The 24,568-nt window shown below is 45.6% G+C and overlaps 1 protein-coding gene and 3 non-coding genes across 4 annotated transcripts; all 4 read right to left on the bottom strand.

Annotated features, from left to right (window-relative positions):
* Nucleotides 1-1,468: 1,468 nt before the first annotated feature.
* On the bottom strand, nt 1,469-20,003 carry RPL5 (ribosomal protein L5). The gene is made up of 8 exons (XM_038745813.1): nt 19,922-20,003; nt 13,291-13,360; nt 13,086-13,201; nt 11,796-11,930; nt 10,571-10,773; nt 10,038-10,215; nt 2,378-2,466; nt 1,469-1,633 (listed from the first exon to the last, which is right to left on the bottom strand). The coding sequence occupies exons 1-8, from the start codon at nt 19,922-19,924 to the stop codon at nt 1,534-1,536; spliced, it is 894 nt and encodes a 297-aa protein (XP_038601741.1). The 5' UTR covers nt 19,925-20,003; the 3' UTR covers nt 1,469-1,533.
* LOC119927551 lies at nt 2,066-2,197 on the bottom strand. The gene has a single exon (XR_005450544.1). It is a non-coding gene; the product is annotated as a small nucleolar RNA SNORA66 (small nucleolar RNA).
* LOC119927539 lies at nt 6,073-6,208 on the bottom strand. The gene has a single exon (XR_005450533.1). It is a non-coding gene; the product is annotated as a small nucleolar RNA SNORA66 (small nucleolar RNA).
* Nucleotides 10,292-10,387, bottom strand: LOC119927480. Its single transcript, XR_005450479.1, has one exon. It is a non-coding gene; the product is annotated as a small nucleolar RNA SNORD21 (small nucleolar RNA).
* Nucleotides 20,004-24,568: the final 4,565 nt, after the last annotated feature.

Genomic DNA, 24,568 nt, shown 5'->3' with positions numbered 1-24,568 from the left:
AGCACTTGGTACAGTGCCAGGCACAAAGTAAGCGCTTAACAAATATTATTATCATTATCATCCTCCTCCTCAATCGTATTGAGCGCTTACTATGTGCAGAGCACTGTACTAAGCGCTGGGGAAGTACAAATTGGCAACATATAGAGACAGTCCCTACCCAACAGTGGGCTCACAGTCTAAAAGGATAATTATAATAGGAAAACACTATTACCACAAATTGAGGACCACCCCAGCAGTTGGTACAATGCCTGGCCCATAGTAAGCACTTAACAAATATCATTATTATAATAGCAAAACACTACGACCACAAAATTGAGGACCACCCCAGCACTTGGTACAGTGCCTGGCACATAGTAAGCGCTTAACAAATATCATTATTATAATAGGAAAACACTACTACCACAAATTGAGGACCACCCCGGCAGTTGGTACAGTGCCTGGCACATAGTAAGCGCTTAACAAATATTATCATAATAGGAAAACACTACTACCACAAATTGAGGCCCACCCCAGCAGTTGGTACAGTGCCTGGCACATAGTAAGCGCTTAACAAATATCATTATTATAATAGGAAAACACTATTACCACAAATTGAGGACCACCCCAGCAGTTGGTACAGTGCCTGGCACATAGTAAGCGCTTAACAAATATTATCATAATAGGAAAACACTACTACCACAAATTGAGGCCCACCCCAGCAGTTGGTACAGTGCCTGGCACATAGTAAGCGCTTAACAAATATCATTATTATAATAGGAAAACACTATTACCACAAATTGAGGACCACCCCAGCAGTTGGTACAGTGCCTGGCACATAGTAAGCGCTTAACAAATATTATAATAGGAAAACACTACTACCACAAATTGAGGCCCACCCCAGCAGTTGGTACAATGCCTGGCACATAGTAAGCGCTTAACAAATATAATTATTATAATAGGAAAACACTATTACCATAAATTGAGGCCCACCCCAGCAGTTGGTACAGTGCCTGGCACATAGTAAGCGCTTAACAAATATCATTATTATAATAGGAAAACACACTATTACCACAAATTGAGGCCCACCCCAGCAGTTGTTGGTACAGTGCCTGTGGCACATAGTAAGCGCTTAACAAATATTATTCATTCATTCATTCAATCGTATTTATTGAGCGCTTACTGTGTGCATTATAATAGGAAAACACTATTACCACAAACTGAGGACCTCCCCAAGCAACGGGCAGAACTCGAGGCCCCACATACCATTGCTTGGCGGAGTCCTGTCACCCGTCAGTCGCTTGTGACGGGGTTGGCAGGTGGCACAAAGGTTTAGAAATGGAGGGAAGGTCCCAGGGGAGGCGAGTCTACTGCCTGTGGCTCGCTGACTGCCTTTACCTTGCTGAAGGAACGGCAGCTAAGACCCGCGCCTGGGGTTTTGCTCAAGGGTGGTTGGTGCGGCTCTCCAACCAGTTTATGAACACACGGACAGTTTCTGGTTCAATAAATTTATTCTCATATTGAAAATCCCCAGAGCGAACGGCGGGCCGCACGGCTTTAGCTGTCGGCTGCGCGCTCCTGGGCACGGAGGAAGCTCGCTTTCTTCTGAGCCACGCGATCTTTCTTCTGAGCGAGGGACATTTTGGGGCGGTTCCACCTGGAAAGCCAAATGCGGTCAAACAATCAATCAATCAATCGTATTTATTGAGCGCTTACTGTGTGCTAGAGCACTGTACTAAGCGCTTGGGAAGTACAAGCAAGTCGGCAACACATAGAGACGGTCCCTACCCAACAGCGGGCTCACAGTCTAGAAGGGGGAGACAGACCACAAAACCAAACATACTAACAAAATAAAATAAACAGAATAGATATGTACAAGATAGAGTAATAAATATGTACAAACATATATACAGGTATATATGCAGTCGACGGGTTAAGTGAAGCGTCGGTGCTCAGTAACCACGAGAAGTGATCTTCGCTGACCATTTCCCAGTATGTACACTCCAGGGCTGTTTCGACACCTGGGCCCTCACTGACTTACTGTTTTAATTGTTTTAAAATCCTCATTGTTTTAAAATGCTTCGACGGCTCGTGTTTTGGATTGGAAGAGTCAGCCTCAGTAATCCATTTCCAAGGCTGAGATTTCCACCCAACTTGCTGTAGCAAACCTGGTTCCCCTTGCGTTTGCAACGTCATGCAAAGCTAGTGATCGAGTTTGCCGGCATTTTGCAGGGGGGATTCCTACTTAATTATAACCTCCCCGTCCTTGAGGGACATCTAGATAGGTAGGCCACAAACATTAGGCGTTCAACACCCATTAACTACCTCCATGATAGTGGCTGTACTAGAAGCCAAAAAACGCACTCAGCGCGCTGAACGAAAAGGCAAAAATTCTACGTACCTCTTCTTTTTAACTTCTTTCTTGGGTTTCTTTTCGTAGACTGGATTCTCCCGTATACCCGCGTGGGCCTTCTTATACATCTCCTCCATCTGAAACAAATTGAAGGAGACGAACAGTATTGGTTTTCCATTCAAGTAGCCACAGCGATGCTGCCCTTTATCCTACGAGCGGCAGAGAACACATTTCCCCCCTTCTCCGGCTTCCAAAAACGAGTGAACAGGTCGGTCACTCGTGTGCCCTAGAATTGGCCAAAAAGTGCTGGATTTCTGGATCACAGAGCCCATTTATCAGCAACGCAACGCACATTTGTGGTGTGAGGGGAGTTAGCATATAGCCACCTCACGATTCACTCCGTACAACACACCCTGTTGTCGTGGCTTAATTAATAAGGTGATCTCTGGGTCCTAAGCATAAGCCCTCAACTTCTCAAGTGAGTTTGGCTGCCAGCAAATAAAGATCAAGGGGACTCAACCCAACAACCTTAATAGGAGTTGTATGTGGTAATCACAGAAGTATCCTAGATTTGGCTCTAACAAACTATTGTTACGTGGTACCTGCTTCCATTGGGTCACAGGTTTTAACAATAAACGTTTCCCCGAAACCCTCTAAGTCCTTGCCTTTAGAAACCACGGCCTTGGCCTATACTCACCCCTTTGGACCCAGTCCGAACTCAAATCCGACGCTTCTGCTAAAATCTGTAAATCTCACCTAACCGCATACTGGAAAATGGGGCTCTAGTCAAAAACCAAGCCAGATGGAAATCAAAATTAGACTTTTAGACTGTGAGCCCAATGTTGGGTAGGGACTGTCTCTATATGTTGCCAGTTTGTACTTCCCAAGCGCTCTGCACATAGTAAGCGCTCAATAAATACGATTGATGATGATGATGAAAATGTTGCTACAACAAACTGAAAGTCTGCTGTCGACCCAGGAGATGCGTGGGGGTTTTGGGGGTGCAGTTTAGCCCAAATCTTCCACGGAGGCCAGGCTAATTTAGCAACATGGCGCTAAAGTACCGTATCAGCGTGGCTCAGTGGAAATCAATCAATCAATCGTATTTATTGAGCGCTTACTGTGTGCACAGCACTGTACTAAGCGCTTGGGAAGTACAAGTTGGAAAGAGCCCGGGCTTGGGAGTCAGAGGTCATGTGTTCGAATCCCACTCCGCCACTTTGTCAGCTGTGTGACTTTGGGCAATTCGCTTCACTTCTCTGGGCCTCAGTTCCCTCATCTGTAAATGGGGAGGAAGACTTTGAGCCCCACGTGGGACAGCCTGATCACCTTGTATCCTCCCCTGTGCTTAGAACAGTGCTTTGCACATATAGTAAGCACTTAACCAATGCCATTATTATTTGGAGAAGCAGCGTGGCTCAGTGGAAAGAGCCCGGGCTTTGGAATCAGAGGTCATTATTTCAAATCCCGGCTCCGCCAATTGCCAGCTGCGTGACTTTGGGCAAGTCACTTCACTTCTCTGGGCCTCAGTTACCTCATCTGGAAAATGGGGATTAAGACTGCGAGCCCCTCGTCGGACAACCTGATCACCTTGTAACCTCCCCAGCGCTTGGAACAGTGCTTTGCACGTAGTAAGTGCTTAATAAATGCCATTATTATTATTATAATATCAATGCCAAACTCCAGGATAGGCATTAATAACGGCGGTATCTGTTCAGTGCTTACTAAACCCTGCTGTAAGCACTGGGGTACATACAAGGTAATCAGGTTGGACACAGTCCCTGTCCCAACTGGGGCTCGGTCTTAATCCCCATTTTACAGATGAGGCTACTGAGGCCCAGAGAAGTTAACTGAGTTGCCCAAGGTCACACAGCAGCCAAGTGGTGGAGGTGGGATTAGAACCCACATCCTCTTACCCCCCAGCCCGTGCTCTTTCCCTAACGGAGGGCTGCCCCTTGGGAGTGCCGAGGGAGCACACAGGGAATTCCTTTTCCCAGCTCCTGGAGGGTGGGGCTGCAGGCAGCAGTTAGGCGATCATCATCATCATCAATCGCATTTATTGAGCGCTTACTGTGTGCAGAGCACTGTACTAAGCGCTTGGGAAGTACAAGTTGGCAACATATAGAGACGGTCCCTACCCAACAGTGGGCTCACAGTCTAAAAGGGGGAGGATCGCGCCCCTGGACTGAGCCTTACGATTCTGGGGCACCTGAGGACGCTCCCTCCAACTGGCCACCACTCGGTGATAATCAATCAATCGTATTTATTGAGCGCTTACTGTGTGCAGAGCACTGTACTAAGCGCTTGATAAGCAGAAAAACCTACCTTGCTGGGTTATAACTAGTCATTAGTCACCCAAAGTCTAATTTAGACAACACCCCTCCAAACCCCCAACCCACCCACCCCACGTAATCTCGTTCCACCTGGTTTGGGCCAGTCAAGACTTTTCATGGTGGCTGCCATCAAGTGCAGACACCATTCATTCATTCATTCAATCGTATTTATTGAGCCCACTTTTAGACCGTGGGCCCACTGTGAGCCCACATATCTATTCTTTTTATTTTATTTTGTTAGTATGTTTGGTTTTGTTCTCTGTCTCCCCCTTTTAGACTGTGAGCCCTCTGTTGGGTAGGGACCGTCTCCATATGTTGCCAACTTGTACTTCCCAAGTGCTTAGTACAGTGCTCTGCACACAGTAAGCGCTCAATATGACTGATTGATTGATTGTTGGGTAGGGACTGTCTCTATATGTTGCCAACTTGTACTTCCCAAGCGCTTAGTACAGTGCTCTGCACACAGTAAGCGCTCAATAAATACGACTGATTGATTGATTGTTGGGTAGGGACTGTCTCTACATGTTGCCAACTTGTACTTCCCAAGCGCTTAGTACAGTGCTCTGCACACAGTAAGCGCTCAATAAATACGATTGATTGATTGATTGTTGGGTAGGGACTGTCTCTATATGCTGCCAACTTGTCCTTCCCAAACGCTTAGTACAGTGCTCTGCACACAGTAAGCGCTCAATAAATACGATTGATGATTGATTGTTGGGTAGGGACTGTCTCTATATGTTGCCAAGTTGTACTTCCCAAGCGCTTAGTACAGTGCTCTGCACACAGTAAGCGCTCAATAAATATGACTGACGATGATTGAGCGCTTACTGTGTGCAGAGTACAAGTTGGCAACGTATAGAGACAGTCCCTACCCAACAGTGGGCTTACACCAGTCACGGCAACTTGACTTTACGAGCAAGGATCTCTCAAATGGCTCCCAGAAAGATAAAACATAATATATTACATATATAATATAAATATTATATGTAATATAAAGTATAAATATAAATATAAAGTACATATACTACATAGCTTGAGTCCCAAGTGAATTTGGATGGAAACCAATTCACAATTCGATGAGTTGTTCCTGCAAAGGTCCCAAACACTACCCCTTGAACTGGAAATGCTCCAAGTTGCCCACTCATGCCCATCCTCAAACTGGCGCTTAAGTACACCTGTAGCTTCACCCCGTAAGGGTTCTTTTAGACTGTGAGCCCACTGTTGGGTAGGGACTGTCTCTATGTGTTGCCAATTTGTACTTCCCAAGTGCTTAGTACAGTGCTCTGCACATAGTAAGCGCTCAATAAATACGATTGATTGATTAAATAGTCTCTGAACCCAGCGACCCTCCCAACCTCAGGCCTCCGAAGCTCAGTTTGAGGGTAACAAAATTGCTTCTACACCACATTACCGTGTACGGAGAGAGAAAGAGACAGCCCCGACATTTCATCGAAGGCCGAAAGATTGCCATCTCCTCACTTTCTGTAGCAAACCTGGTTCCCCTTGCTTCTGCAACACCATGCAGAGCTAGTGATCGAGTTTGCAGGCCTGATTGTTCAGCTGATAGATGAATGTGCCGTCTAAGTGTTAAAAAGGTCTCATTAGTGATGGAATCAACGTTTATTGAGCCCTTACTATGTGCGGAGCGCTGTACTAAGCGCTCGGGAAGCAGTGCGGCCTAAGTGGCGGGAGCGTGGCCCTGGGAGACAGAAGACCTGGGCTCTAATTCTGGCTACCGTTTGTCTGCTGTGTGACCCTGGGCGAGTCACTTCTCTTGTGCCTGTTCCCTCAGCCACAAAATGGACATTCAGTACCTGTGCTTCCTCCTACATAGCCTGGGAGCCCCATTTGGGACCTGCTGATCCACCTCAGGGCTCAGAATAATAATAATAATAACAACAAATACCATTATTATTATTATTATTATTATTAATGGTATTAAGCACTTACTATGTGTAAAGCACTATTCTAAACGCTGGGGAGGTTACAATAATAATAATAATAATAATAATGATGGTATTTGTTAAGCACTTACTATGTGCAAAGCACTGTTCTAAGCACTGGGGAGGTGACAATAATAATAATGATGGTATTTGTTAAGCGCTTACTATGTTCAAAGCACTGTTCTAAGCGCTGGGGAGGTTACAATAATAATGATGGTATTTGTTAAGCGCTATGTGTAAAGCACTGTTCCCTCAGCCACAAAATGGGGATTCAGTACCTGTGCTTCCTCCTACATAGCCTGTGAGCCCCATTTGGGACCTGCTGATCTACCTCAGGGCTCAGAATAATAATAATAATAATAATAATAATAATAATAATAATAATAACAACAACAACAAATACCATTATTATTAATGGTATATGTTAAGCACTTACTATGTGTAAAGCACTATTCTAAACACTGGGGAGGTTACAATAATAATAATAATAATGATGGTATTTGTTAAGCACTTACTATGTGCAAAGCACTGTTCTAAGCACTGAGGAGGTTACAATAATAATAATGATGGTATTTGTTAAGCGCTTACTATGTTCAAAGCACTGCTCTAAGCACTGGGAAGATTACAATAATAATAATGATAATAATGACGGTATTTGTTAAGCGCTTACTATGTGCAAAGCACTGTTCTGAGCACTGGGGAGGTTACGATAATAATGATGCTATTTGTTAAGCGCTTACTATGTGCGAAGCACTGTTCTAAGCACTGGGGAGGCTACAATAGTAATGATGGTATTTGTTAAACGCTTACTATGTGCAAAGCACTGTTCTAAGCGCTGGGGAGGTTACAATAATAATAATAATGATGGTATTTGTTAAGCACTATGTGTAAAGCACTGTTCTAAGCGCTGGGGAGTTTACAATAATAATAATGATGGTATTTGTTAAGCGCTTACTATGTGCAAAGCACTGTTCTAAGCGCTGGGGAGGTTACAATAATAATAATAATAATGGTATTTGTTAAGCGCTTACTATGTTCAAAGCACTGTTCTACGCGCTGGGGAGGTTACAATAATAATAATAATAATAATAATAATAATAATGGCATTTGTTAAGCACTTACTATGTTCAAAGCACTATTCTAAACGCTGGGGAGATTATAATAATAATGATGGTATTTGTTAAGCGCTTACTATGTGCAAGGCACTGTTCTAAGCGCTGGGGAGGTTACAATGAGAATAATGATGGTATTTGCTAAGCACTATGTGCAAAGCGCTGTTCTAAGCACTGGGGAGGTTACAATAATAATAGAGATGGCATTTGTTAAGCGCTTACTATGTGCAAAACACTGTTCTAAGCGCCGGGGAGGTTACAAGGTAATCAGGTTGTCCCATGGGGGGGGGCTCCCAGTCTTCATCCCCATTTTACAGATGAGGGAACAGGCCCAGAGAAGTGACTTGCCCGAAGTCACACAGAACAGCGCTCGGCACATAGTAAGCGCTTAAATACCACAATTATGGGGAGAGGATAGTGACAGTTGGCAGGCATGTTGCCTGCCCACAACGAATTGAGGGATCTGGTCAGAAATTGAGACCCTGCCAGAAACTAGCCCCCCGAGGAATAAGGCTACCCACCAAATCAAAAGCCCCATCATCCAAAAATGTGCACATTGGCTCTTGCCGGGCACAGCCACCTGATCCAAACCAACCTAGTCCTTCCTGCCCGGCCCCAACATGGATGACTGCCGGACAGGGCGGAAAGAGAACCGTTGGGTGCGTGAGCACGCGGTTCATTCATTCAATCGTATTTATTGAGCGCTTACTGTGTGCAGAGCACTGGACTAAGCGCTTGGGAAGTACAAGAGAAGCAGCGCGGCTCAGTGGAAAGAGCCCAGGCTTTGGAGTCAGAGGTCGTGGGTTCGAATCCCAGCTCCACCACAAGTCTGCTGTGTGACCTTGAGCCTCAGTTCCCTCATCTGTAAAAATGGGGATTAAGACTGTGAGCCCCACGTGGGACAACTTGATCACACTGTATCCCCCCCCCAGCACTTAGAACAGTGCTTTGCACATAGTAAGCGCTTAACAAACGCCATCATTATTATTACAAGTCGGCAACATATAGAGACGGTCCCTACCCAACAGCGGGCTCACAGTCTAGAAGGGGGAGACAGAGAACAAAATATAGTTTATGCCAGCATTCCCACGGGCTTCCAGTTACTAGAACCCGGTGGCGTTCCTAGGGATCGGGGGCAACACTCAGGCTACTCGTTCATTCATTCAATCGTATTTATTGAGCGCTTACTGTGTGCAGAGCACTGTACTAAGCGCTTGGGAAGTCCAAGTCGGCAACATATAGAGACGATCCCTACCCAAGGGTGGGCTCACAGTCTAGAAGGGGGAGACAGACAACAAAATATAGTTTATGCCAGCATTCCCACGGGCTTCCAGTTACTCGAACCCAGTGGCGTTCCTAGGGATCGGGGGTGACACTCAGGCTACTCACTCATTCATTCGTTCAATCGTATTTATTGAGTGCTTACTGTGTGCAGAGCACTGTACTAAGCGCTTGGGAAGTACAAGTTGGCAACATAGAGACGGTCCCTACCCAACTGAAGGCCATTTCAACGTATCACGCGTTTAGGTAAAATACTCTACTTTGTCAATTATTTATTCATTCATTCATTCGTATTTATTGAGCGCTTACTATGTGCAGACCACTGTACTAAGCGCTTGGGAAGTACAAGTTGGCAACATAGAGACGGTCCCTACCCAACTGAAGGCCGTTTCAACACATCACGCGTTTAGGTAAAATACTCTACTTTGCCAATTGTTTATTCATTCATTCATTCAATTGTATTTATTGAGCGCTTACTGTGTGCAGACCACTGTACTAAGCGCTTGGGAAGTCCAAGTTGGCAACATATTCAACGAGTCAGACAGTTGGGGATGGGACAAGGGCAGCACGACAAGGGGTCCCGCACCAACGTAGCCTCCGCGCTCCCTGAGAACTGGGTGTCACTTCTATTTACCCTGCGCTTTGTAGCGTTTGGCAGACTAAGCGCTTCAATCCCACCACCTGTATTACACACGATCCCGCAGGAAGTCGGAAACGCCGTGACGAGCTTTATAGATCCGTAGTATACCTAGGAAATCTTGTATCACCAAGGGGCCCCACTTTCTCTTCATAAATGAGCTTTCGACGGTTGGGAGGGCTTACTAATAATAATAATAACGATGGCATTTGTTAAGCGCTTACTATGTGCAAAGCACTGTTCTAAGCGCTGGAGGGGATACAACGTGACTTACTAGGACTAGAGGCTCGTGAAAAGGACCCCCGGCACGCTCTTTAAAGAAAATCTGTAGCCACCAGGAACCTGGTAACTGCACCGCGTCCTTTAGGGCCGCCCATAAATCGCCAGAGGTAAATCTCTTACCATGTCTGGGTTTACATTGTTCTTTATGTACCGGGAGAACTGCTTTTTATAGGCGTCTTCGTCTTCTTCCATGAGGTACCGCATGTACTCCGCGACGTTCTGGCCCATGATGTGCTTGCGGTGGACTTCGGCGTTGAACTCTTTGCTCTCCGAGTCGTAGCCGGGGAAGCGTTTGGTACTACGACAGAACGGTCACATTTTAATAGTCACGCTGGAGGGGCCGAATCCCGCCACTCCACGCGACGCTCGGTCTTGCCGCCGTCAGTCCCGTCTTGAAACACTGAAATCGCATCATGTGCAAACGAAGGACCAACTACAGGATGCTCAGTGGTGGGAGATCATCATCCGGCAGCTCGGGGTGGACGGGTTCAAACCATCTAGCACCACGCGTTCTTTCGGATGTATTTATTAAGCGCCGCGTGCAGAGCACGGTACTAAGCGCGTACAATACAACGCAGCGACCACAGAATGACAATGGGATCTTGTCGTCCCACCCCGGCAGTGCCCTTCCCCGACTGCCTCCGGAAAATTACCTGTGAGGAATAGACAGGCCACCATCCACTGCTCCTTTAAGGGCTCCGAAGACCTTGTTTCCAGTGGTAGTTCTGGCAAGGCCCGCATCTAGGTAGCACGTGAAAGCGCCAGGCTTTCCGTCGATGCTTTCCACGTTGTATTCGTCACCAGTCACTTCCACTTGGCCCTCGTAGATCTTGTCCATGCCAAATCGGTTAAGAAGCTGTCGACCAAAAGAACCCCATCTTCACACGTGCTCGCAATGAGGCTGAAAATAAAACGCCGGGGTGCCTAGAAACAGACTTTGCTACCGGTGGCTCCCAAATGCTTTCTCCCAAGAACCCTGTTCACATCTGACTAGTTGGGAATAGAAATTCTATTGACTGAGCATCCACTGAACGATACTTTTTACTACAAAAATATAAGACCTGTTCCGAGCCCATTAGACGCTCCACAGTGCTGGAGGATTCCTGCTGTTTCAACTGCTCCTTACCACGCTCTACTTTCCCTCTTCTCCAAAGTATTAAATTGGGGGTCCCCTGCCCACCTGGGAAGCCTTAACATCTGGGAGGGAAGGACCAAGTCCCCACAGCACTTAGGCACACACCTGTCATTTTATTTGTTTCTATTAATGCCCTTCACCCCCTCTAGACTGTAAGCTCATCTTGGGCAGGGAACGGGTCTGTTATACTGTTACGCCAAACTCTCCCCAGCGCTTGGTACAGTGCTCTGCCCAGGGAGAGCACTCGGTAAATAGACTAGACGCCCCCAGAATTTGACGAGGCTGCGGCCGGGTGGAAGTGCTACCCCTCAGGGGCCACGTTAAAAAGCTCAACCAAGATTTAGACTGTGTCTAAATCTAGACAGTTTAGTCTTTTAGACTGTGAGCCCACTGCTGGGTAGGGACTGTCTCTATATGTTGCCAATTTGTACTTCCCAAGCACTTAGTACAGTGCTCTGCACATAGTAAGCGCTCAATAAATACGATTGATGATGACTGAAATCCCGTCAGCCCAACTCTTCTTCATCCACAGAGCCCTGCCCACTTACCCCTCACTCAGAGCTGCCTTTTCCGAGGGCATTAATGCCACTCGGCCGGCGCTGCTGAGAACGGGAGTGGTGAGTCTTCCGTTCTCCGAAACCGGTCACCCGGCATAATGAAACAGCCGCCCCGAGACCCCCTTGCCCCGAGCTGAGCCCCCGACCCCGTCAGAGAGAGGGGAGCCCGGGCACAGAGATGCCTACCCTGCGGGCCAGCAGCAGTCCGGTGCAGTAGGCCGCGGCGTAGTTCGTCAGGCCAACCTTCACGCCGTACTTGGGCAGCTCGTGGGCGTAAGCTGCACAGACGATCATGTCACCCTCGATGCGGGCATACGCAATCTGCCAAAACCAAAACCAAATGAAAATTAAGCACCGCCGCACGCGGGTGTTCCATTTCTCATGGATCCAAGGGGCGTGGAGTGTGCCCTTTCTCATCCATTGCCCTTCCCGAGGCCGATCTTTAAGGTCAGAAGTTACATTAGAGATAAGGAACTTTATAAATTATGTCATTTAGGGGGGGAACATCACCCCACCATAATCTATTTCACAAGCAACCAAGTGGGCTCTGGATATCAGCTTCTGACAGCCATAGTCAGAACAGCAAACAAGCCCCCAAAATCTATAAGCATAGCCAATTAGTATAGAACAGAAGAGGAAAAAAATGATCATTACCTACTAAAGTTTACGCAGGAATGTGAAACCAGTATAGCAGGTGTATTATTATTATGAGGAGGTGGAAGGAGACTTCCAAGACAGGTAGCTAACTTATTGGAACCAGTAAGGCTCCAGTGAAGCACTCCACTACAAGAAAACAGAGACTCAATAAACATGTGAGCCCGCTGTTGGGTAGGGACCATCTCTATGTGTCGCCAACTTGTACTTCCCAAGCGCTTAGTACAGTGTTCTGCACCCAGTAAGCGCTCAATAAATACGATTGAATGAATGAATGTCCACGTGATGGTAATTAGCAACCCTGACAGTCATATTGCTTTCAGCAATTCGATAAATTTGGGCACAAGGAAGGAAGAAAGGAGTCCCCGGCTCTTACACACAAGCCGTCAGGGGAAGGTTTCAACTGACATTCTCTGTACCAGGCCATAAGACGAGACGCTGGGAAGGAAAATAGTATTCCCAGATGAAGAAAAACGGAGCCCCTCAGAGCGCGAACTGGAAGCAATATTCCTAGTAGGTGGAGCTTCAATTTCCTCCCTCTTTTCAGGAGAGCTCAGGCACCATGAGGAGACTGATTCACATAAGCCTCTCGTTAAACCAAGTGGATGTGGGACACATAACCGTCAACCACTTGGATAGGTAAGACACTCCCGGGTCTTTGGTAGGTGCAGTTCTTAAAAATAAAAAAACAAACCCTTAACAAAATTCTCCCCGTATATTAGGGAAGCCAAAATCGGTAGGTCAAACAGCGGCTAGACGAGAGCAGGAGGCCAAAAAAATCAGACATGACTTCATTTCGCGGGACTAGAACACACAAAGTACCTGACAGATGATATCTCTGTTGGTGACACGGACGATCATCCTGTACTTCGGCGTGTTGTACTTGTTTTTATCCTGAATTACTAAGCGTTTGCGAGCATAGTAATCAGTCTTTCCCTCTGTAACAGAAAACGGTTACGTTACAAGAGGAGAGTTTCGATGCAAGACGACGAACAATTTTATCTCACGGGTCAAAAATTTGCTGTACCTCGCCTTCTCCTGAATTTCACTTGGTACCTCTTGAAGTAGGCTTTATTCTTGACAACTTTGACAAACCCCTGGAAGGAAGAGACAAAAATCTTAGGGCAACCATCGAGGTGCACAATTCTAAGTTAAAACCGACAGGATGGCGTTGGTGGGCCAAGCAGCATCTCCCCTGAAAATCCCTATTTAATAATAATAATGATGGTATTTGTTAAGCGCTTACTATGTTCTAAGCACCGGGGTTAATGATAATAATAATGATGGCATTTGTTAAGCGCTTACTATGTGCGAAGCACTGTTCCAAGTGCTGGGGAGGTTACAAGGTGATCAGGTTGTCCCACATAGAGCTCAGTCTCCATGTGACAGATGAGGGAGCTGAGGCACAGAGAAGTGACGTGACTTGCCCAAAGTCACACAGCTGACAAGTGGAGGAGCCGGGATTAGAACCCACAACCTCTGACCCCCAAACCTGGGCTCTTTCCACTAAGCCAGGCTGCTTCTTGAAGAAAATGAACAGATTAAATGGAGGGAAATAAACAGAATGGCCTAGTGGAGAGTGGGCCCAGGGGGTCAGAGGACCTGGGCTCTCATCCCAGCTCTGCACCACACCTGCTGTGTGACCTTGGATAGGTCACTTCACTTCTATGTGCCCCAGTTCCCTCACCTGCGAAACGGGGACTCAATACCGGCTCTCCCTCCTACTTGGACCGAGAACCCCACGCAGGACCGGATTATCTTGTTTCTACCCCAGCACTTAGCGTATAAAGTGCCTGACACACCGCAACCGCAGTGGGAAGAGCCCGGGCTTTGGAGTCAGAGGTCGTGGGTTCAAATTCATTCATTCAATCATATTTATTGAATGAATAGGAGGCCTTCCCAGACTGAGCCCCTTCTTTCCTCTCCCCCTCGTCCCCCTCTCCATCCCCCCGTCTTACCTCCTTCCCTTCCCCACAGCACCTGTATATATGTATATATGGTTGTACATATTTATTACTCTATTTATTTATTATTTATTTATTTATTTATTTATTTTACTTGTACATTTCTATCCTACTTATTTTATTTTGTTGGTATGTTTGGTTCTGTTCTCTGTCTCCCCCTTTTAGACTGTGAGCCCACTGTTGGGTAGGGACTGTCTCTATGTGATGCCAATTTGTACTTCCCAAGCGCTTAGTACAGTGCTCTGCACATAGTAAGCGCTCAATACGATTGATTGATTGATTGATTGATTGAGCGCTTACTGTGTGCAGAGCACTGTACTAAGCGCTTGGGAAGTACAAGTTGGCAACATATAGAAACGGTCCCTACCCAACAGCGGGCTCGAGTCTAGAAGGGGGAGACAGACAACATATAAACCAAATAAAATAAATAGAATAAATATGCACAAGTACATGTGTACATATACACAAGTATATGTACAAGATAAATGCTTGGATCAGCATGGCAGCAGTTTGGACGGAGAAGAGGAGACAGATTTTAAGGGTATCATGATAGTAGCCCCTCTCATGATTGCACCTGGATTTTTTCCGGTTCAAATCCCGGCTCCGCCACTCGTCAGCTGTGTGACTTTGGGCAACTCACTTACCTCCTCTGGGCCTCACCTGTAAAATGGGGATGAAGACTGTGAGCCCCACGTGGGACAACCTGACCACCTTGTAACCTCCCCAGCGCTTAGAACAGTGCTTGGCACATAGTAAGCGCTTAACAAATGCCGTCATTATTAATACCCCAATTGCTGAACCAAGAGCCCTGAGCAGCTCTAAATCTGCATGGCCGGAGCCGACTTTGGCAGACCAGGCCCATCTGTGCAACACCCAGGTCACTTCTGATCGTCTGCGTCACTTTAGCATCAATGGTATTTGCTGGACGCTTCCTGGGTGCGGAGCGTTCTACCCAGGGGCTCGATGTGCCCCCAATTCTTGCTGAGGAGGTAAGAAGGGAGGAAGAGCCGTAAATCACAATAATAATAAGCGCTTGGGTGTATCCATTATAGAAGAGAAGCATTATAGAGAAGCAGCGCGGCTCAGTGGAAAGACCCTGGGCTTTGGAGTCAGAGGTCATGGGTTCGAATCCCGGCTCCGCCACATGTCTGCTGTGTGACCTTGGGCAAGTCACTTAACTTCGCTGAGCCTCAGTTCCCTCACCTGTAAAACGGGGATGAAGACTGTGAGCCCCCCGTGGGACAACCTGATCACCTGGTATCCCCCCCAGCGCTTTGCACATAGTAAGCGCTTAACAAATGCCATCATCATCATCATCATAACTGAGTGGGTTGACACATTCCCTGCTCACAAGCAATTTATAGGAGGGAGGCTGATGTAAATATCGATAGTTTACACAGATGCGCACCCCCAAATGCCCATCCCGGGGTCCCAACCGCAGGAAGCGGGGTGCGAGAAATCCCATGGGCGGCCCGCTAATATAATAAAGATGGCATTTGTTAAGCGCTTACTATGTGCCAAGCACTGTTTTAAAATCTAATATCCCCACCCACGGCCTGAGCCTGCTCGGAGAAGCCCCCGTTTTGGCCAAATCCTCCCCCAACACCACCTACACCCCCCGGGAGTCCCTCGCCCACCCAAAGAGGAAACCTCAGGGAAGGGGCAGCGAGAGGGCAAGGAGCGCCAACTCTGGACTACACCTACAGCCCGGGTTTGGCAAAGGACATGGGTTCTAATCCCGGCCCTGCCATTGTCTGCTGTGTGACTTGGGGCAAGTCACTTCACTTCTCTGCGCCTCGGTTCCCTCACCTGTAAAATGGGGATGAAGACTGTGAGCCCCACCTGGGACGATGTGATAACCTTGCACCTCCTCCAGCATTTGGATCAGTGCTTGGCACGTTGTAAGCGCTTAACAAATACTATCATTATTATTGTGGGCAGGAAAGTGTCTGTTATTCTATTGTACTCTCCCAAGCACTTAGTACAGTGCTCTATGGGCAATAAGCGCTCAATAAACACAACTGAAGAGCATGGTGTAGTGGACAGAGACAGGGGCCACGAGCCAGGTCACTCATTCATTCGTTCGTATTTATTGAGCACTTACGGTGTGCAGAGCACTGTACTAAGCGCTTAGAAAGTACAAAGGTCGTGGGTTCTAATCCCGGCTCTGCCACTTGTCTGCTGTGTAAAGTCGGGCAAGTCACTTCACGTCTCTGGGCCTCAGTGACCTCATCTATAAAATGGGGGATTAAGAGGGAGAGCCCCAGGTGGGACAGGGACCGTGTACAACCTGTTTCCCTTGCATCCACCCCAGCGCTTAGTACAGTGCCCGGCACATACTAAGCCCTTGGCAAGCACCATAGTTATTACGATTATGATTAGCATCATCATCATCAATCGTATTTATTGAGCGCTTACTATGTGCAGAGCACTGTACTAAGCGCTTGGGAAGTACAAATTGGCAACATATAGAGACAGCCCCTACCCAACAGTGGGCTCACAGTCTAAAAGGGGGAGACAGAGAACAAAACCAAACATACTAACAAAATAAAATAAATAGAATAGATATGTACAAATTAAACAAATAAATAAATAGAGTAAAAAAATATGTACAGCGCCTTCCTCGGGGAGCTGGACCTGTCTGCTCCCCACTCGGTCCAGGCCCCTGTCCATCCCTGTCCACAGAGAAGCAGTGTGGCTCAGTGGCAAGAGCCCGGGCTTGGGAGTCAAAGGTCATGGGTTCTAATCCCAGCTCTGCCACTTGTCAACTGGGTGACTTTGGGCAAGTCACTTTTCTCTGCGCCTCAGTTCCCTCATCTGGAAAATGGGGACGAAGACGGAGCCCCAGGTGGGACAACCTGCTTTACCTTGTATCCACCCCAGCGTTTAGAACAGTGCCGGGCACATAGTAAGCGCTTTTAGACTGTGAGCCTGCTGTTGGGTAGGGACTGTCTCTATATGTTGCCAACTTGTACTTCCCAAGCGCTTACTACAGAGCTCTGCACACAGTAAGCGCCACGGGTTCTAATGATGATGGCATTTATTAAGTGCTTACTATGTGCAAAGCACTGTTCTAAGCACTGGGGAGGTTACAAGGTGATCAGATTGTCCCACGGGGGGGGCTCACAGTCTTAATCCCCATTTTACAGATGAGGTAACTGAGACCCAGAGAAGTTAAGTGACTTGTCCAAAGTCACACAGCTGACAGTTGGCAGAGTCGGGATTTGAACCTGTGACCTCTGACTCCAAAGCCCGGGCTCTTTCCACTGAGCCACGCTGCTTCTCAATCCCACAGTATTGAGAATCCCACTGTGTTCTCAAGCACAGTAAGCGCTCAATAAATACGATTAACACCATATTATGGAGATGAAGACTGTAAGGGACAAGCTGATGACCTTGTATTCCCCCCCCAGCGCTTAGAACAGTGCTTGGCACATAGTAACTGCTTAACACCATATTAATAATAAGAATAATGGCATTTATTAAGCGCTTACTATGTACAAAGCATGGTTCTAAGTGCTGGGGAAGTCACAAGGTGATCAGGTTGTCCCAAAGACAGCTCAATCTTAACCCCCATTTTACAGATGAGGGAACTGAGGCACAGGGAAGTTAAGTGACTTGCCCAAAGTCACCCATTTTATGGAGATGAAGACTGTGAGCCCCACAAGCTGATGGCCTTGTCTCCCCCCCAGCGCTTAGAACAGTGCTCGGTTCATAGCAAGTGCTTAACACCACAATTATTATTATTATGGAGATGAAGACTGTGATCCCCCCGTGGGACAACCTGATGGCCTTATATCTACCCCAGCGCTTAGGACAGTGCTCGGCACATAGTAAGCGCTTAACACCACAATTATTATGGAGATGAACACTGGGAGCCCCCCGTGGGACAACCCGATGACCTGGTCTCCCCCCAGCACTTAGAACAGTGCTTGGCACATAGTAAACGCTTACATATATACATAATTATTATGAAGACTGTGAGCCCCCCGTGGGACAAACTGATGACCTGGTCTCCCTCCTGTGCTTAGAACAGTGCTTGGCACATAATAAGCGCTTACCACCATCTTCATTCAATCGTATTTATTGAGCGCTTACTGTGTGCAGAGCACTCGACTAAGCGCTTGGAAGGAATGCCTAGAAAGCGCTGCCCAGATGGCATCAAGCGCTTAGTCCAGTGCTCGGCACACAGTAAGCGCTCAATTAATACGATTGAAATACGACTGAATGAATCATTCTTGCTGCTATTAACTTGTACTTCCCAAGCGCTTAGTTCAGTGTTCTGCACACAGTAAGCGCTCAATAAATACGATTGAATGAATCATTCCTGTTGCTGTTATTGCTGTTATTATTAACCTGTACTTCCCAAATGCTTAGTCCAGTGCTCTGCACACAGTAAGCGCTCGATAAATACGATTGAATGAATCATTCTTGCTGCTATTAACTTGTACTTCCCAAGCGCTTAGTCCAGTGCTCTGCACACAGTAGGCGCTCAATAAATACGACTGAATGAACCATTCTTGTTGCAGTTATCTTGTACTTCCCAAGCGCTTAGTCCAGTGCTCTGCACACAGTAGGCGCTCAATAAATACGACTGAATGAACCATTCTTGTTGCAGTTATCTTGTACTTCCCAAGCGCTTAGTCCAGTGCTCGGCACACAGTAAGCGCTCAATAAATACGATTGAACTGCGATTGAATCATTCTCGTTGCTGTTATTGCTGTCATTATTAACTTGTACTTCCCAAGCGCTTAGTCCAGTGCTCTGCCCACAGTAAGCGCTCAATAAATACGATTGAATGAATCATTCTTATTGCTGTTATCTTGTACTTCCCAAGCGCTTAGTCCAGTGCTCTGCCCACAGTAAGCGCTCAATAAATACGATTGAATGAATCATTCTTATTGCTGTTATCTTGTACTTCCCAAGCGCTTAGTCCAGTGCTCTGCACACAGTAAGCGCTCAATAAATACGATTGAAATGCGATTGAATGTATCATTGTTACTGTTATCATTAACTTGTACTTCCCAAGGGCTTAGTGCAGTGCTCTGTACACAGTAAGCGCTCAATAAATACGATTGAAATGCGATTGAATGTATCATTATTACTGTTATCATTAACTTGTACTTCCCAAGGGCTTAGTCCAGTGCTCTGCACACAGTAAGCGCTCAATAAATACGATTGAAATGCGATTGAATGTATCATTGTTACTGTTATCATTAACTTGTACTTCCCAAGGGCTTAGTGCAGTGCTCTGTACACAGTAAGCGCTCAATAAATACGACTGAAATGCGATTGAATGTATCATTATTAGTGTTATCATTAACTTGTACTTCCTAAGCGCTTAGTCCAGTGCTCTGCACACAGTAAGCGCTCAATAAATACGATTGAAATGCGACTGAATGAGTCATCCTTGTTGCTGTTATTAACTTGTACCTCCCAAGCGCTTAGTGCAGTGCTCTGCACACAGTAATAGCTCAATAAATACGACTGAATGAATGAATGAATGAATGACTGAATGCCCTCGGCCGGTCCCCGCCGTCCGCCATTAGGCCACGCTGCCGGCGGCCCCCGGGCGGGTCCCGCAATCCGTCGCCATCCGTCCCCGAGGAAGGGGGGCCCGGGCCCCGGATGTCCCCGGGGGGAGGACGGGGGTGTCCCGCGCCCCCGGGCCGGGCCGGGGTCGGGCACACTCACCATCTCGCCCGATGGAGGACCGCCAAAGCGGCGCGGCGGACACCGGCGAGGCCCGCGGACGGACGGGGAAAAGGGCCGTCTAGCCTGCGCAGGCGCAGTATGTAGCCCGACACCACCGAGGCGGAGCCGCGGCGGGAAAGAGGGGCGGCCTCCGAAGCCGACGGGGCTGCCCCCTGGCGGCCGGAGGGCTGCGCCGCGTCACCTGCCCTTCATCCATCCATCCATCCATCCATCCATCAATCAATCGTATCTATTGAGCGCTTACTGTGTGCAGAGCACTGTACTAAGCGCTTGGGAAGGACAAGTTGGCAACATATAGGGACAGTCCCTACCCAACAGTGGGCTCACAGTCTAAAAGGGGGAGACGGAGAACAAAACCAAACATATTAACAAAATAAAATAAATAGAATAGATATGTACAAGTAAAATAAATAAATAAATAAATAAATAAATAAATAATAAATAAATAGAGTAATAAATATGTACAAACATATATACATATGTACAGGTGCTGTGGCATCCATCCATCCATCCATCCATCCATTCCATCGTATTTCTTCATAATCATTCATTCCATCGTATTTATTGAGCGCTGCGCTACAAATAATGATGATAATAACTCATTCAATCATATTTATTGAGCGCTGTGCCACAAATAATGATGATAATAACTCATTCAATCGTATTTATTGAGCGCTGTGCCACAAATAATGATGATAATAACTCATTCAATCGTATTTATTGAGCGCTGCGCCACCTGCCCTTCATCCATCCATCCATCCATCCATCCATCCATCAATCAATCGTATTTATTGAGCGCTTACTGTGTGCAGAGCACTGTACTAAGCGCTTGGGAAGTACAAGTTGGCAACATATAGGGACAGTCCCTACCCAACAGTGGGCTCACAGTCTAAAAGGGGGAGACAGAGAACAAAACCAAACACGCTAACAAAATAAAATAAATAGAATAGATATGTACAAGTAAAATAAATAAATAGAGTAATAAATATGTACAAACTTATATACATATATACAGGTGCTGTGGGGAAGGGAAGGAGGTAAGATGGGGGGATGGAGAGGGGGACGAGGGGGAGAGGAAGGAAGGGGCTCAGTGTGGGAAGGCCTCCTTTCACCCCTATTGTATTCCCCCCTCTCCTTTGTGCAGTCCACAGCAAACAATAGACACTAAATTAACAACAGTAGACACTAAATTGATTGATTGATTGATTGATTGATTGATTGATAAATGAGTACTCTTGATTGATTTACAAAAAAACGAGAACAGCAACCAACACGATCAAAGGAATGGAGAAGCTTTCTTCACCCCATTCCGAACCCCACAGCCTTATGTAAGTATCCAGAATTTATTCATTTATATCAACATCTGTCTTCCCCTCTAATAATAATAACGATGGCATTTATGAAGCGCTCACTATGTGCCAAGCCCTGTTCTAAGCGCTGGGGAGGTCACAGGGTGATCAGGTTGTCCCACGAGGGGATCCCAGTCTTCATCCCCATTTTCCAGATGAGGTAACTGAGGCCCAGAGAAGCGAAGCGACTTGCCCAAAGTCACACAGCTAAGTGGCGGAGCCGGGATTTGAACCCATGACCTGTGACTCCAGAGCCCGTACTCTTTCCACTGAGCCACGCTGCTTCTCATAAACTTCTGTTGGGCGGGGAACCTATCTACTGACTCTGTAGTAGTGTACTTTCCCAAGCACTTACTACAGTGCTCAGCACATAGTAAGCCCTCAGTAAATACTATTGATCGATGAGGCATGTATATAGGTTTGTACATATTTTTTACTCTATTTATTTATTTATTAATTTTATTTGTACCTATCTATTCTATTTATTTTATTTTGTTAGTATGTTTGGTTTTGTTCTCTGTCTCCCCCTTTTAGACTGTGTGCCCACTGTTGGGTAGGGACTGTCTCTCTATGTTGCCAACTTGTACTTCCCAAGCGCTTAGTACAGCGCTCTGCACATAGTAAGCACTCAATAAATACGATTGATGATGATGATGAGGACAGACAGAATGAATTAGGACTCAGTCCAAGAATCGGTATGGCCTAGTGGAAAGAACACAAGCCTGGGAATCAGAAGGAACTGGGTTATAATAAATGCCATTATTATTATTATTGTTATTACTACTATTATTATTATCTTGTATCTACCCCAGCGCTTAGAACAGTGCTTTGCACATAGTAAGCGCTTAATAAATGCCATTATTATTATAATTACTATTATTATTATCTTGTATCTACCCCAGCGCTTAGAACAGTGCTTTGCACATAGTAAGCGCTTAATAAATGCCATTATTATTATAATTACTATTATTATTATCTTGTATCTACCCCAGCGCTTAGAACAGTGCTTTGCACATAGTAAGCGCTTAATAAATGCCATTATTATTATTATTATTATCTTCTATCTACCCCAGTGCTTAAAACAGTGCTTTGCACGTAGTAAGCGCTTAATAAATGCCATTATTATTATAATTACTATTATTATTATCTTGTATCTACCCCAGCGCTTAGAACAGTGCTTTGCACATAGTAAGCGCTTAATAAATGCCATTATTATCATAATTACTATTATTATTATCTTGTATCTACCCCAGCACTTAAAACAGTGCTTTGCATGTAGTAAGTGCTTAATAAATGCCATTATTATTATAATTACTATTATTATTATCTTGTATCTACCCCAGCGCTTAGAACAGTGCTTTGCACGTACTAAGCACTTAATAAATGCCATTATTATTATAATTACTATTATTATTATCTTGTATCTACCCCAGCGCTTAGAACAGTGCTTTGCACACAGTAAGCGCTCAATAAATACTATTGATGATGATGATGAATAAATTCTGGATACTTACATGACGCTGTGGGGTTCAGAATGGGATGGATAAGAAGACCTGGGTGGAAATCCAGAGTTCAAATCCCGCCTCCGCCACTTGTCAGCTGTGTGACTTCGGGCAAGGCACTTCACTTCTCTGGGCCTCAGTTACCTCATCTGTAAAACGGGGATGAAGACTGTGAGCCCCTCGTGGGCCACTTAATAAATGCCATTATTATTATTATTATTATTATTATTATTATTATTATTATTATTATCTTGTATCTACCCCAGTGCTTAGGACAGTGCTTTGCACATAGTAAGCGCTTAATAAATGCCATTATTATTATTATTATCTTGTATCTATCCCAGCGCTTAGAACAGTGCTTTGCACATAGTAAGTGCTTAATAAATGCCATTATTATTATTATCTTGTATCTACCCCAGCGCTTAGAACAGTGCTTTGCACATAGTAAGCGCTTAATAAATGCCAGTATTATTATTATCTTGTATCTACCCCAGTGCTTAAAACAGTGCTTTGCACATAGTAAGCACTTAATAAATGCCATTATTATTATTATTATTATCTTGTATCTACCCCAATGCTTAAAACAGTGCTTTGCACATAGTAAGTGCTTAATAAATGCCATTATTATTATCTTGTATCTACCCCAGTGCTTAGAATAGTGCTTTTCACATAGTAAGCGCTTAATAAATGCCATTATTATTATTATCTTGTATCTACCCCAGCGCTTAGAACAGTGCTTTGCACATAGTAAGCGCTTAATAAATGCCATTATTATTATTATCTTGTATCTACCCCAGCGCTTAGAACAGTGCTTTGCACATAGTAAGCGCTTAATAAATGCCATTAGTATTATTTTTATTATCTTGTGTATACCCCAGCGCTTAGAACAGTGCTTTGCACATAGTAAGCGCTTAATAAATGCCATTATTATTATTATTATTATTATTATTATTGTGGTATTTAAGTGCTTCCTATGTGCTTCTCATCCCATTATGTGCTCGCGACCCTGGGTAAGTCACTTAACTACTCTGTGCCTCAGTTGCCACATCTGTAAAATGGGGATTAAGACTGTGAGCCCCATGTGGGACAACCTGATTTCTTTGTCATCTACCCCGGCGCTTAGTACAGTGCCTGGCGCATAGTAAGCACTTAACAAGTACCGTAAAAAGGATTCTTTAGGTTAAGAAGACTTCTAGACTGTGGAGCCCACGGTTGGGTAGGAACCGTCTCTCTATGTTGCCAACTTGGACTTCCCAAGCGCTTAGTACAGTGCTCTGCACACGGTAAGCGCTCAATAAATACGATTGAATGAATGAATGAAAGAAGAAGGCTTATAGAGGAAGTGATTGAAGTCTACAAAATCATGAAGAGTGTGGACGGGGTGAATATAATAATAATAATAATAATATTAATACCGCTGTTGGGTAGGGACTGTCTCTATGTGTTGCCGACTCGTACTTCCCAAGTGCTTAATCCAGTGCTCTGCACACAGTAAGCGCTCAATAAATATGATTGATTGATTGATTAATAACAATAATAATAATAATAATGTCATTTGTTAAGCGCTTCCTATGTGCCAAGCATGGTTCCCAAGTGCTGGAGTAGATACAAGGTGATCAGGTTGTCCCACGGGGGGCTCACAGTCTCAACCCCCATTTTACAGATGATGGAACTGAGGCCCAGAGAAGTGAAGTGACTTGCCCAAGATCACCCAGCAGGCAAGTGGCAGAGCTGGGATTCTATTAATTTATTTATTTTACTTGCACATATCTAGT

This window comes from Tachyglossus aculeatus, chromosome 4 (assembly GCF_015852505.1).
Source record: "Tachyglossus aculeatus isolate mTacAcu1 chromosome 4, mTacAcu1.pri, whole genome shotgun sequence".
Lineage (NCBI taxonomy): Eukaryota > Metazoa > Chordata > Mammalia > Monotremata > Tachyglossidae > Tachyglossus > Tachyglossus aculeatus.
This window is presented reverse-complemented; position numbering and strand designations above follow the sequence as displayed.